Consider the following 16,110-nt stretch of genomic DNA (forward strand, 5'->3'; position numbering starts at 1 on the left):
CTGATATTTTTGAGCGCCATTTCGAAATTTGTTAATATGTGGGGGCACCTATTCATGCCATATTTTTAAAAATATTATGGTTCAAATAATTGATTTACAGCCTTAAATTATACTAAAAAGCCATTTTATTAGGCTCAAATGCTTACGGCACCTTTAAATGTCTAATGAGTACTGGCGATTTTCTTGATGACACCTATAGAAGTCATCCGCGGTGAAAGGGTTAAAAGTCTTGTAAAACATATTTTTTTCAGTGAGTTTTAGGATTGTATTACACTTATATAAATTTATCCATATTTAACACTCTAAAGGTGGATGACTCAAATATGCGTCATTGAAAAACTATTGGTAAAAGTCGTTTATGCACAACATAATCAACACTTACACGTTTAATTGGATAAGATTTAAAACACTGTTTGTAAATTAGTGATATCTATTATATATTGTTAACTATAATTACAGCTTACAATCAATAGATGTCGCTTAGCAGTTAGGGCTTAATTTTAATAATAGCGCTTTCTTAATATTAAAATGTTTAGTTTGCTGCGGGACCTGAACCGATAGTCTCTAGGATATCAGTTCAACGCCTTAAGGACTACGACATTCCGGTTATACAAGACAATCTAAATATAAAGTTGTAAAATCGCCATGACGCGTTTTGAATGTCTCTCTGTAAAACATATAACTGAAGAATATAGACAAGGTTATTTTGCTCGTGTAACACCATAGACCAGGGGTCGGCAAACCTTTTTTGTGAAGGACCAGATTGTAAATATTTTAAGCTCAGCGGGCCAGGAAGCAAAATTAAAATGAGCTTTATCATTTCTCTCAAATATTCAAATGTATTGCAAAAGGCGTTACGTGGGCACTGAAGATGCTGTCAAATTTAAAGTGCATAACGTCACGGTGAAATACAAAGCAATAGGAGCACCTTATAAGGTGATACATAGCTAGCTCCTTAACTCGACGGTTGGCCGCTCTATTATAGCACATACTTTGATTTTTTTATATGTCAAATCTAACAATTACTTGCAGCCCGGATTAAAATAAGCAGAGGGCTGGATTTGGCCGTAATTTTCTGACCTCTGCCATAGACAGTGAATATATTAAAAAATATCTAATTTAATTTGGCCTTCTTTTTCGTATTTTAAATATTCCTATCCTAAGTGCATGTAAACGCAGGACAAATACCCCCTGGATAGATATATCTCCCATCAAAACTCCCCTGGACATTACCCCCCTGTACAAATAATCCCCTGTGCAAATAACCCCCTGACAAATAGCCTCCTGAAAATTAACCCCCCGTGTAAATAACCCCCCTGACGATTAACCCCCGCCACGTATAGAGATAAGTATTTTATATAAGTTGTTATTATTTATAATAAATGGTCATTATTTTAATTAAATAATGTTTAATACGAATAATCAGTATCAATACTAATTTATTTCATTCAGCAAATTACAGAATTTTTAAAATATCAATAAAACTAACACATTTACGAAGAAAATATACGTATTGTTTATTTTGTACCGGTGACCGGTGCGAGCAAAATTGTTATAAAGAGTATTAAAAAAAAATAAAAAATATTATTAGGCTAGATACATATGTATGTATAATACAGCTAAACTTTGGTAATGGCGTCAGTATATGTTTTATTAAGTATAATAGAGCGTCACGAGACGTGTTAAGTAATATCTGTATTATCTTTATACGTGGCGGGGGTTAATTGTCAGGGGGATTATTTGCATGGTGGGTTAATTGTCAGGGGTTATTTGCACGGGGGGTCAATGTCCAGGGGGGTTTTAACGGGGGGTTGTTGTCCAAGGGGTATATTTCCAGGCGGTTAGTGTCCTAGAACCATATTTCCTAATCTAGATTCTCCTTTATATATGGACCTTCGCTTTACTTTATTTGGAAGCTCATTATCGGCAACTTAGCGTCAAAAGTGTTAAATTTTGCTTTTAAAAATCATTGGTTATATCGTCAAAATGTATCCTTTTGCTTAAAACATATGTGCTGATGTGCATATTGTTTGTGTTTTATATATTGTAAGGTGCATAACAATTTTTCGTATTAAATGTGTTTTTAAACGTTATTATATGTTGATATATGTTTTATTTAACTAACAGTATATTTTTTTATTTTGTATAATACGTTTATTGTAATCTGATTTTCTAAAAAGTCTAAAACTTGTTAATGGGAATATATTAACTATTTACCAAGAAAAAACAACAATTAAAAAACTAAAAACTAAGGTTTTACTAAGAAAAAAAAACTACAAGTAAAAAACTTGTGCTCTTTGTAATTTTAATCTTGATTAAATTTTATTGTAACCATTATTTTTTTGTATGAACGCAATTTGTTGATCGATGTTATGAGCGCTAAACGCTATAGAACGAGCGCGATGCGCAAGATAATAAGCGCATTGCGCAAGATAATAAACGATGGGTGCAAAAAAAATACAAACAGTCCAATATTTTAATTATTTAGAATTCATATGACATCTAACTATTTACAAATTTCTTAATGGTTATAAACCCCTGCCGCTACATCACTCAGCTGTTTTTTTAAATAATTCATTTATTTGTTTTACCGCGCATTTGATTGCGATGGACGAAAAATCATCTAAAAACATCATTACATTTATCTTCCTATACTATGTATACCTAATACTATGTCATTTATTTTTTGTGAATAGTAAGTACAATTCTTCGTGAACACATTTTAATAAATTATTCTTTTCTAAGTTTCATGGTTAATGTTTTACAAATTATTTAAAAAAGTACAATAAAAAAAGTTATTTTCCGATTAAAGTATTTAAATTATAATATATTTTAAATATTTAATTAATTTTTTTTTAACTTAAATACTGACAAACTATCAATCTTTCGCTGTATTAATTTTAATTTGTAAAAAGATTAATCAAAACATGTTTTATTTCATTTTTACTTCCAAAAATTGAACATAAAAAAAGTCTCGAAATTAAATACGAGCTGGCGCTACCCCAACCAAAAAAAAAAATACGAGTGCAAAGGGTTAAAGGAATAATCTTAATATCCAAGAAAAGAATAACAGAATGACGCTTGTGCAACAAAATACAGTTCCTTAGTTCACTTAAAAAATCATGTGATACTTTCTGACTGTTATGTCGCTTTTCGATGCACTGTTCGCACTCACTTAATGGGTTTTGCAAAATAGGATAGCCAGAGAATTTTGCATCTAAAAATTATGTGAGATATATATATTTATATTTAATATGGATAAATTAAATATTATATTGATATTTAAATAACCAAATATTCTTTTGTTATTATTATATTTTTTCTCTTTAAAATAAATATTGCAATTTCTTTGACGTCCGTTCTGCACGAATGTACTACTCAAGTCAAGTCTCTCAGCTTAGTTGCCTAAGTTTTCGAGTCGCCATTGACTAGTCGTTCGATGACTAGTCAACAGTGCGTAATGGGCCTATTAGACCTTATGCGAATAAGCAAAAATAAATTGTGAGTTGGTGACTACATTTTACAGTTGATGTTATTTTTAAATTTTATTTTTGTTTTTATTTCAGAAAATTTAAATAGTAAAATTTTTGTTTGTTCTGATGATTTCTGGAGTGCCCGCTAGCTGATATCTCCGCAGGTCTTTCAAAACTGCTGCACCATTGCGCACGCGCGCAGCTTAGAGGGAACGTTGCTTGTAGTATTTTTTTAATTATCCGAATAGGTGATAATTAATAGACGCTAAATCAGGCAAAGATGGAGGATGTGGTTGTATTTCTAATCCTAGATCTGCCAATACTTCACTTTTTGTGTTGTTCGGTATTGCTTTTTTCATTGCTTCTTGATCAAACTAAGTAGACCAGAATATTATTTGGTGATTATTGTAGCATATTTTGGATAATAATCCATAAGTCTATTCAAAGCTAATGATATTTATTGTTTTTACTATTTAAAGACTATCTGACATACCTGACAGATATGACAAATAATAAATGTAAAATAGTAAATTAGTATAAACAAATAAATTAGTATTATATAAAATAAATTAGATTTTGTAATAATAAATATTGAGACTCATCCAATGAGATATTTTCATTACATGCCAATATCATTATAAAAAATTACTTACTGTTTATGTATAAACAGATTGTAAATAAATAATTATTAAAAAAAATATATTTCAGATCCAGCATTTAAAATCGGTTATTGCATTGCAAGAAAAATTGAAACTCAATCAAACAAGGTATATTTTATTTTATAACATGTTTTTTAACATACATTTTTATTGTCTAATTATGTTACAGAATGATCGAAATTTCCGACTCATTAAAATCGATGAAAAGCGAGAAAGATGCATTGATACGATTAAAGACAAATTTGAACAATGCTAATTGGGACATTGTTCACGAGTTTAATTGGAGACGTTTGCAGAGAGAGATGAGTTCGCTTTGTGTTCAGCATGATCAACTGAAAGAACAGTTGACTGCTATCGAAGAAAAACTGGCCGAGCTCGAAGCCGATCCACCGAGGTGGGAATATAGTAAACATTTGACTTGTGACACTTGCACATATTCTAATATCTTTTATTTTAGTTCCGTATATCTGTCAGTTCGAGATAGACAGATATTGGATTGGCACTTTGCTAATTTGGAGTTTGCTAATGCTACGCCACTCGCCAATCTATCGCTGAAGCACTGGGATCAGGACGACGACTTTGAGTTTACCGGGAATCATCTAACAGGTAATAAATATTTGTACTATTTTTTAGTGTGTAATGGGTGTAGATATGCATATAAATAAGTGTATACCATTAGAAGCAATACATTCATCTTAGTTGAATAGAATTGATTACACATAGAAAAGTCTTATCGACTGATGTGTAGAACAAATGGGATTTTTTTTAAAGTACTAGTTTTTGTTAGTGTTTTTTTTTTATATTAAGGTTTAAGAAAATAAAGATGATCAATGCTGTGGTCACAAAGTCTGATTCTTGGTTTAATTAAAAATAGCTTTGGGGCATAAAATAGTCATTCATATTGTATAAACGTGGATCATTTTGAATAAAGCATAAAGAGATGTTTTTTGGTTTTCACCTTGAAGTTTCAGTGCTCTTATCGTACTGTTTAATATTTTCTACTTTTCAACCACAGCTGCATCAAGCTTCTTAGCTAGAGTTATCAAAAATATCTAAAGTGCTTTTTGTGTATTTTTATCTCATTAAATTTAGTTCGTTTACGTCTGTTTTGCAGGAAAAACAGACTTTGTTGGCACTGCTTTTTAACTTTTTTGCCCCATTTGCTTTTTGTAATTATTTATACTTACCCTTTTAAAGTACTGCATAAGATCTAACAACTTTTGATTTGTTCCCTGTTATATAATATGATTATAGCAGTGTTCTTAATTAATTATATTAAAAATCTATTATTTCTTTTTATGGTTTAAAGAGAACTTATTTTTATTGTTGTTGAATGACTACTAGCAAGCTTATTTGTTAATAACGTGGTTTTTTCTGTTCGGCCGCATTAGCGTCAAGCTCTCTAGACCAGAGTTCTGTATCATGTTTATTTCTTAAAATAAACATTTAAATTCTGTACAGATATTTGTATTTTTTTAATATACAAACTAATTATGATCTACCATGTAATTCCAAAGTATTGTGAACTATTAAAATGGATACTTATTTATCTTAATTTTCTGTTCCAAGTTTCTAAATTGATTTAATTTTTCACCAAACTGGTCAAGTAACGAATGTAAATTATGCTGGTACTTTATATGCATGGTTACCATTTTATTTTGTACAGCTGTGCTGGCTTTCTCATGGATAATGCAATGAAAAGGAACAAGTGGACATTCAATAGCTTCCGTAAACATTTTCACAAATCCCACTTTTTTCCCCAATATATTGGGTGCCTCCATTTGTCGTCACTGACACTTAGGTCACGGAATGTTTTTATAACAAACTTATATATTTCGTTCCCTGATGTACTTATTGTAGTGATTCTAACTTTATTAACTCTTCTCTCACTGTGAGACAATCACTCGGTCTTCGCCTAAAATCTCTTGGCGAGTCACCTTTAACACGCATGTCATAGGCTCGCCATCACTGGTGTATAACATTAGTTCGGATAGTAGGGACGTAAACCCAAACTTGCCATCTCTTTCTCAATTATGAATAATAAACGGATAGCCCTCAAACTGACTGTGTTAACGCAAATATGATATAGTTCTGATGGAATTTTTATGTTTAAAATTACAGAAATTTATCTTATAGCCAGTCGTGAGTGTTAAATGCATTTCATAAAAATTGTATTGCTCATTGTGATTTTAATACGTAGAGATTTTTTAAACGCGAATAGATTATTTAACCAAAATTTAATATTTTACCAAAATGTTGCTCAATTAAAAGTATAGTTCACATCCTAACCATTGTGGATATTGAAGCCTTTGACCTTCGCGTGATTTTTTTTCATCAGCGTCAACGAACTGTGTTTATGCGATCGTAATTAGATTTGCCGGTGCGTTAGCATATCAGGAAGTCCTGACTGAGTCAAGCGTGTGATTGGATATTAGGTAGCCATTGTCGAGGCATTTTTTGTAGAAGAAGCTATAGAGTCGATGGTACTGATCGCGTGTGACAAAACACACGAACAGATCATGATTTTTCAAATTGAATATGGTTTTCTAGACGTTATTTGAAATTAGTTTTGAGGATACATAAAGTAATGCGGCAGCATGGCCCTTGAGGTTTAACCGCTTTAATAAATGAATTGTCTCAAAGTGCGGTTTTCGAGCATAAAACTCACCAGAGTCCAAAAGCGTCGCCGACACACGCTGCCTTCCGTTGTGGTTTTACTTTCGGCCCAGCCGTGTGTGAGAATTGTATTATTATTATTATGCGGCGGTGGTAAATCTTCGTTCTTAAAATTCATACTCGGGAATATTTCACGACGTTATTATGCACGAGGGTTTTTGGCGAAATAATTTAAGGCACATCGACAGAAAAGGGATAAAAGAAAGATGTTTTCGTTTGAGATGAGATGAAACCGCAGCAATTTTTCGCGACCGTTTAACAGACAATGGCGAGGCATTCTTTTTTCATGAGGAATTTTAGTACGTGACAATTTGTAATAATCTGACGAGCGTAACGTCGGACGAATCAGGGAATCATAGGAAATTGTTTGTTTTGTCATTTTCATTTTTTTTACGCTTTGGGTGTTCTTGTATTGTCAATAATTGTAAGGTTTGGGAGTCGAAACTTGCAGATATTTATAAAAAAATACGTGAGTCAAACAATAACTTTGCTGTGATACACCGCATCATTAATATTGTTCTTTTTGTGTACTGTGGTCTATTTGTTCTGGTTAACATAGCTCCAATGCTTTATTATGGCCTAACTTGATAAACTATATGTGTATACGAGGTTTAGAAAATAATAACAAAAAGTATTTATTTATTCTTCAATATATTACACAATATATTTTACAATCCGCAAAGCATTTGTGTAATGCACTATTTGATTTTTTTTCTCTATGGTCACAAAACCTTATCATTTCAATGTCTTCTCTACCTGCGGAAATAGAAAAAAAGTTACAGGTGAATAGGAAAAAGTCACCTTTCTATATTATCAGTGTCGTTTTTGGCTAAATATTCACAAATCATTAAGTGTAAGGCAATGCATTATTAACTGTGTGGCCTAGTGGTAAGAATTTGTAGTGGAGTATAACATTAGTCGAAAAATAACATTAACGTTATTCTTTTAACGTCACGCATCTGTGATTAAAACTGTAGGGGAAGTGATTACGTGTCATTTGACGATGCTGAACGTTAAAGACAATGACTTAAGCTCTCGATAAAGAGCGTCATTCAGTTAGCTGCATAACTAATAAACCACCAAACATATTAGCGTTACATTATTATATTTTTGTGTAGGAAAGATAACATATTAAACAAAACAGTCAATAAAAGTTCAGTAAAGTGATACACGACTGTCACTCCAGAAGTTTATTAGTGGAATAGATACTATGATAGATTCTCTTCTAAAGTGACAATTAAATGAAAGAGAGACATTGAACTCTACCAAAATAAATAAATTAGTATAAATATATGTATTAAAATAGTGAGCTCTCTTTGTGTATAGTTCTCTTTTATCATGTTTTTTTTTACTGAATAGAAAACCCGAAGTACATACGTAGCGTTATTGTCGGCAAAAAGAAAGTCGGAACAGTCTGTTTTGCTGAGAGGCGTCTTCGCAATATGTTGTCTCGGTTTTCCACCCTCTCGGTTTGAAGAATTTTCCTCTTTGTTTTCGCACCGTTGGGCAACACTGGTTTCATTTGTATCACTTTTGTCTGACAGTTAATCTCGTTTCATCTCCCTCCTTTGTTTTCGTGCACGAAACGAAACGCGATTCGCACTCGCGGAATTGGAAAAATCCTCGCACCCGAAGACTTTGCTCGACTTTAATTTTTATGTACCAGAGGAGTGCAACGGAAGAAATAAAATTCGAGTCGAATCGGATCGTTTTGTGTTTTATCATTCTGTTCAGATTCTTCTATATACCGTTCGTTGTACATGGCGGTCGTGATTTGGACGATATAAGTAATAACACCTTTCGCGTGAGATTCGATATTGAGATTTGAAACTGCAACGGAAAATCGGCAAATTGAATTTGCGATTTAAGCAGAGAATAAACGCGAATCGGAAACTCCGTTACTTTGTCTGTTTCATTCGATTATTTCAATGTTTTTTTAATCATTTTCGCTCTCACGATTTTATTTTTATTATAACGGACAAGGCATTGTTTTTATGTATCTGCCGCTTCTTAGAGAACTAAAAGTCTGATATGAAGTTTTGGTTTTTAAAGTACTATTTATTCAATTTACTCTTAAGCTTCTATGATGCTATTGGTTGCTATCTCGTTGTTTTCTATTTTGCTTTTGACTTTTCTAATAAAATAATTTTATTGTTAGGTATATCCTTAACTAAATTAATTAACAGCATAGCTTGAAGTTTTTCATCATAAACTACGATTTGCGCGGGGCTTATCTTCTAATGATAAATTCCTAGAACAAAACTTTTTGAAACAATATAGGAACATTTGTGTATTTACCACACATGCGTTTAACTTCATTTTATATGCAATGTAAACTAATTTTAGTGTCAGCTTTTTATAAATTTAAATTTTGGGTTGTTACACGACCGAAAACGTAACAAATCTCATTTGGAGCTAAGTAGGGATGTCCCTTTTGGCAATAAAAAAAAGCATGGTTCCAAAACAAGATACTTCCACTTACAAGCAAATAAATCAATTTAGTTAAAATAATCAATTTTGAATTATGATAATACATAAAACATTTATTGTGAATTATGAATTTTTAATTTACCATTTTTAAATTAGGTCTTAAAAAATGTTTCCATTTTAAACCAAATAAAATTTAATGGATTTTTTTAACGTACCGATATTCGTAGATGTAGCTTAATTTCGGCAAAGACGGCTCAATCGCTATCAACACATCTTCTCAGTTTCGCCATAAACAGAATAATAACATAATTACAGCGGCAAGATGAAAAAATAGCACACCCGCCGTTTCGTCTAGATCACGTGACCGATCTGCAGCCGCACGGATCGCCGATCTAGGCGTGAAATTCGAGATTGATCCATAAATCGGCCACTGTTCCGCAGCATATCCTATCTTTCTCGGATCGATCCGAGATCGTGACGAGAGAGCGCTCGCTCGCCTATTAATCATTTATCGGGAACAAATCGGCGGAGAACGGAAAAGGATCAATCCGTCTATTCCGATGGGTAAATCCTCGAGAACCGTTTCTTTACTGGCACACATTGGTGGGCAGAAGGAGCAGGAATGATAGTGGCAAGCACCATCACGATTCTGAGACGCTTCCGCTCAAAACGGAACGGTTGTTGTGGGTGTGGATCCACGAGATTGACCGACTGCTTGATGTGTTACTGTTTCTAGAGTGAGATTCCGAGTGTGCCATTGCACTGGGCATTATATAATAAATACTATCATGTTGATGCGAGTCGTTTCTCTCTATTTTTTCTAATTAAATGTTTCGTATATTTATTTAAATTAAATTAGGGCCATCGCGATTTAACATGTTACTCTAATGCGTCACGATGGTAAAAAATAATACATGGTATACAAAAAGAAAAAAAATATGATACGAACCGGACCAGCTCTTCGTAGCTGACATTAAATAGATCAATGTGCAATGCTGACAGCCAAACTTATCTCAAGAACAGCTCTTTAAACTATATTTAAACTGTTTTATAAAAGTTATTCCGAATCGTATTACTGAGATGATTCATCATCTCGATTATTTGAAAAACTCGCAGAAATCAAACTCACAAAATACAAGTTCTGGTATAATTATGAGTTTACCTTTTAGGAATACTTGGTTGAAATAAATAAAAAGTCGTGTAAAAATGTCATTTTCACAAAATCTATATAAACAGGTTTAATGGTATCAATATGGGATCACAAAATGAGTGCATAATTTTTCCAACTATATGCAATATTTAAGTTAATAATTTGATAAGGCGTTTCGTCTAATATGAATGTTATATAACCAAATGCGCACTCAATCTTATTTAACCTTTTCGTTAAATAAGAGTGAGTACATATATACGCTGTTTTGCACGGCGCGGTGGAAAAATCGAAATAAAATTGTCACGGGGACCGGACACTCGATAAATACCGTATCGTAACGATCGTTTAACGACTCTGCAGAACGGTGATTGGCGCGTTTGTAACTTTAATGGAAGTTTTTGCATCAAGATTGGGTTGTTGCTTGATTGGAAAATGATCGATTAGACTTGAAAAATATATAGCATATTGATTTATTATTTACTTGAAAATCCATTTCGGATGTACCATACCTTTTAATCGAACGGTTTTCTTAGGAAGATACAGAAAATGCTATACATGATGCCATAAAAAGAAGTGAGAGCAGAGTTTATCATTTCAATAAGTATCAACTAATTATCGTAAATGCTCTTAATTATCCAATGCCTGTTGGGTTATGTAATATTGTTTATCGTTAAGCTTGTAATCTGTAAGTGGCAATTCAGATAATTATCATAAACTGTAATATAACATATTCAATGCACTAACATTTTTAGCTATTTTTTGAAAGGTTCTTTGCTAAATGCATAAATAAAAAGCTCGATATCGTTAAAAGTTATTAAATTAATAACGAATGTTAATAATTGTTATTAGCGATTCGAATCGAAAGCGTGATCGTATTTTGTGTGCGAATACGACTTATTCCGAATGTTGCCATACGAGAGTAAAAAAATCGAAATCCAATTACGTGCGGCTATTAAGGGCAGTATAAATGCATTGTTGGTCGTATTAAATACCATTTGTCGGACGAGAATGTTGATGAGACTCTAAATATTATATATACGCATGTACAGTCGAGCAATGATAACTGGTATAAGAATTTAATTCGCACTTCGGAATGCTCACTAGTGATTCATTTGCAAAGAAAATGTCTTGTACCGCCAGCGCAGCAGTCGGAGAGAATAGTTAAAATATTCATTTCACACTAACAATCGTATCTTTGACAATAATACCGGTAAATTATAAGCCGAGATGCGAAATTGTCTACTCACGCTCTTCACGCCGCGTGATTTATGCGAAACTTGTCGTTGGCATTTTTTTCGTCGTTGCTTAGACTGAAAATGTGATTTACATTCATCGATTGGGCTTGGATATCCGACTCACTAGCCGGAACCAATTTGGAAGGTCGTCCTGGTCCATGTCCAACTTTCTGGACATGTTTTCGTGCTATTTAGTTTTTTCTATATTTAATTTACAAGCAGTAAGTTTGTAATCGGCTTAAAAATATGAGGAAAATTTGTAAAATAAAGAAGTTCATTCAATATTTCGAAAGCATTTGAAATTGACTAAATATACAATAAAACCCCATTGATTCATTTTTAACATAGTCACTATTGATCTCAAAGGAGTTGGGTAACATAGGGTCGCGACTGTGGTCTCGCACCTGCTCTATTTTCGGCACCCAACGCGCGCTCAGTTTCTAACGAAACTGTGCGCGCCGTGGAAGTAGTGTGGGAATGCTCTGAAGTCCCACCGATTCATAAAAAAGATGACAAGTTGTGTATATATAATTACATTTGACTTTTAGCACATGTGAAAGTATTTGAAATTATATTACTTAAACATAATTTTATTCATTGCAAGTGTATGTTTCTTGAACAGCAATATTTTCGACAATCTCATTCTACTGTCAACCATATGTTTTTTTTTAATTTTGTTTCTAAATCATTGGAATCTGGTTTACAAAAAGACGTTATATACACAGGTTTTAAAAAGGCGTTTGATAAAGTCAATTACGATTTACTTTAGCGAAAAAATTACACAGTAAAGTTAAATTACTAAAACTAAAATTACTTGACCTATGGATATCAGTTTTTCAAGTATAAAAACTCATTTTTAGAATGATATGAAAAACCGCAAGGATCCAAATTGGGTCCATTGCTGTTTCTATTGTTCATTAATGACACAGAGACGACAATGAATCGCTCATTTTTTTTTATTATACACTATAATAAAAAAAATGAGCGATTCAGACGACTTTAAAATTTTCAAGCGAGTGAAGTCGATTTTAGACTTTCTTGCTCTGCAGGACGATCTCAATTCTTTAAGTGCGTTTTCGATAACCGACTGCTTTTAATTGTCATGAAATATCACACAATTTTATTCTCAAGGTTCCCGATGCCTGCGGAATACTCCTATCATCACTGTGGATATATTATAGACGGGTTTTCCTTTACTAAAGATCTTAGCGTGACGTTTGAGAAGCACTGGAAATACAGCCTGTACATTGCAGAGACTCACAGCGGATAAATTAAATTGCTCAGTTTTATCTTAAGAAATGCGCGCTACTTTAAAAATACTTTAGTGTGGCCCACTCTTTATGATGCCATAATACGCAGCATACTAGAAGTTGGCTCCATTATATGGATTTTTAGCGTAATGAGTTCTCAAAAAAGAGGCTCAAAAAAGTAAAGTGTAAATTCTTTTGGTGTTTCTACTTGAAGAAATACGGATTCTAGCCATTCTTGTTTCTCAGTGCTTTCATTTTGAGAGTGCTGGGATATGTTTCATGGTCAACTCGCAGAACTTTATGTAATTATGCACGTTTGGAAACTGCTCAGAGGCATAGTTGGCAAGTTTTTGGTGCTCGAGCAGCTCCAAATGTGGCCCTCGAGGAGTGGTCATAGGTGTCTGTCGCGTCCTCTGTTCTTCCTTGTAAAGGCTAATACTGGAGTGCTCGCCAACTCCTTTCTGGCAATGGCCGTCTGACTGCTCAATACGGTTCAGTTCGTATGGGACAATGCACACTTGTTGAGGTGATTTGTTTCTGTCCTCTTTTAATGTTTTTAATTATATGTATACTATATATATTTTTTCATGTTATATGCAAGGCTGTTGATTCGTTTAAAATTTTACCGACATATGGCCCGACTCTTTTTTATAAGTTTTTTAACACGTTGATTCCAATCTTCTTAAAATACAATATCTCCGCGACTCCGACTATTAAATTACGATGCTCTTAATTTTAATATGTATTATAAATAACAGTTCTGATATTGTTTATAAAATTCGATCGTTAAATGATCATTAAAACAATTTTCTCTTTAAATTTTTGGTTGAGCTTGTCATAAACAGAAGTTTCAAAGAACAAAAGGAGTTATGCTTTTATTTATTTTATTTTAAAATACAAAGATTGAATGTTAAAAAATAAAATCGCAATAACCCTTTTTATAGCATTCGTCACATTCGTCCGTTTTAAAGTTGGCTGCAATAAAATCGGGGTGAACTCGTCGCGCTTGTTTCGTCGCGGAAACAAGCGGCAAACAAACCCGCAGATAATATTGATTCAGGCATTGGCAAAAGGGAACTCTTCGTCGATGAGATTTTTATTTATTCTCCTTTTTTATTTTTCCCATTTGCTGCGAATTGTGTCTTAAATACTGAACTATGTATTTTTAAGGGAACGGAAATGTTTTGATAGATTATGTGGAATGAAAATAAATAAAAGATATTTTTTTTTAAAATGGGAATTGCAACTAATTTTATATTAATAAAATAAGGCAATTAGATTATGTCTCTGATAGTTCCGTTTTATATTTAACAAAGTAAACTATTTGTTTTCATTTTGTTGTCGATTCTCTCTTAGATTTTGTGAATCCTTTGTATTGAAAAAATGCATTTTTTCAGTTTTTATGAAAATGTCTTCGATTTCTTGAGAATTCGTAAACACAGCAAAATTATGCTTATTAATCTGTGAGAAATCTGAACTTATGGTTGTACTATTAATTAATAATATTAATCCTGAAAATAAAAGCTCACGTAGATTTAAGCCAATAATGCTTCGATTGGTTTATACTGATCGCTTCCATTAATCTACTACACTCTTTTAATAAAATAAAAAATCGACATGACTCGTTTATCGCCGGTTTCCCCTACATTCAATCGTCACGTACGAGAATAACTCAATAAAATACAATTTTTATTTGACATATTATTTTAGCATACGCGCGCCTTACAACTCTACCAATTTACATACTTTAATCTATACGAAGGGTTATTGTTACGTCAATATTCAACAGAACTTGATACCAGTAAACACGCATACAGTAATATCGAGCGCACCCGTTAATTTTATTACGCCAATTCAAACCGCCGCTTATTGTGTTCGAAGTTTAATAGCATCGGAATAAATTTGCGTTATATTGTATATTATGCATGTATATGCCAATGCATTTTATTGCAGTTAATTTTTCCATGTGTGCTTAATGGTGTTTCTCATATTGGACATAAATTATGTCAATATTTTCATCCTGAGATATAAATTATGTCAATATTTTCAAATAGCAACCTGAATAAGGAAAGGAGTTTCTATTCAGCTATCCATGTGCTGTTCAGATTTTGTTTTTGTACATTAGAGAACGAAATATCGGAGCTCTGTATGACTAATTAGAACAACTAACTTATGCAACGATTCCTTTTTCTTCGATAAAGGATTCGGTACAGCTTTAGTTCGATATTTATAGTTGAATATATTTTTATTTGTTAATCTTCCTTAATTCTTAGAGAAGGTGAAGATCCAATTTGGGTTCTTGGGCCAAAAATATATGAATGAACGGTTAGTAATATGTAATGAATACAAAAAGTACACTGAAAAAATTAAAAAAGATCGATGCTGTGGTTACCTAAAAATTTTCCATTGAATGACCTGAAAATATTCTATAGATGTAGGTAAAATCTTCTTAGAATTATCTAATAATAAAGAGATTTTTTGATTTCTCTTTTTTCCTAAGCTCTTAACTTGTTCTAATATTTTTCAATCTTAACTAGAGTAATATAAAATGACTGGGTTTGCGTTTCTTATAATTCTTTTCCTTAAAATGCTTTAGACGTGGTGGCTACATTGGAAGACATTTTACTTAGTCTTGGTTGGCAACGTCTGCTTGTTTTTTGTATTATTTTGGTATTTCTACTATTTAAGTACTGTTTTGAAGAATACAATATATATTTTAATGATAGACAAAACGCTGTCTGATGACAGAAAATATCATTTTTTCACCAGGACGAGAAGCATCTCCCGTAAATCTAAAATAAATCAATAGCTCCTATATTATTGTATTCTAGAGTCAATTATTTTTATAACCCCTTACCATTTTTCTCGTTGATGAGCTGCATCACGATCAACCTTATCTCTGAGAACCGTTGGCGATCAAATAACTCGGACCGCGAAGGGTCCGACTTATTTTGATGCAATTAAACAAAACCCGATCTTTATTTATCGACAATATTAACTTAACTTACACGTTTCGATCTTAATGATTTTCGGTACGTAACGATCTTTCCGTGACGTTTTTATGTCGAAAATTTTCAACACGAACGCCGAATTTATCGCGCAACCCTTTCGATTCGTAAGACTTTAATGATTGTCTGCTATATATTTGTATCACTCCTTACTGTATATTTTTTTTCTTATATATGAATCGGAGTAATGTGTACAATCTGATGCACATCAGTTTTGTTTGTTTATAGC

General features: G+C 32.7%; 1 protein-coding gene across 1 annotated transcript in view; it reads left to right on the plus strand.

Annotated features, from left to right (window-relative positions):
- The window catches only part of Su(var)3-3 (lysine-specific histone demethylase Su(var)3-3), a 479,500-nt gene that overhangs the window by 4,316 nt on the left and 459,074 nt on the right, over positions 1–16,110 (plus strand). The window contains exons 8-10 of the mRNA XM_088199219.1: positions 4,182–4,240; positions 4,302–4,526; positions 4,590–4,738. Of these exons, the coding sequence (XP_088055345.1) occupies positions 4,182–4,240; positions 4,302–4,526; positions 4,590–4,738 (433 nt within the window). The remainder of the gene's footprint in view (positions 1–4,181; positions 4,241–4,301; positions 4,527–4,589; positions 4,739–16,110) is intronic.

The sequence above is a fragment of the Plectrocnemia conspersa genome, unplaced genomic scaffold, assembly GCF_051122295.1.
Source record: "Plectrocnemia conspersa isolate PC_06_02 unplaced genomic scaffold, ASM5112229v1 ptg000012l, whole genome shotgun sequence".
In the NCBI taxonomy this organism is placed as follows: Eukaryota; Metazoa; Arthropoda; class Insecta; order Trichoptera; family Polycentropodidae; genus Plectrocnemia; species Plectrocnemia conspersa.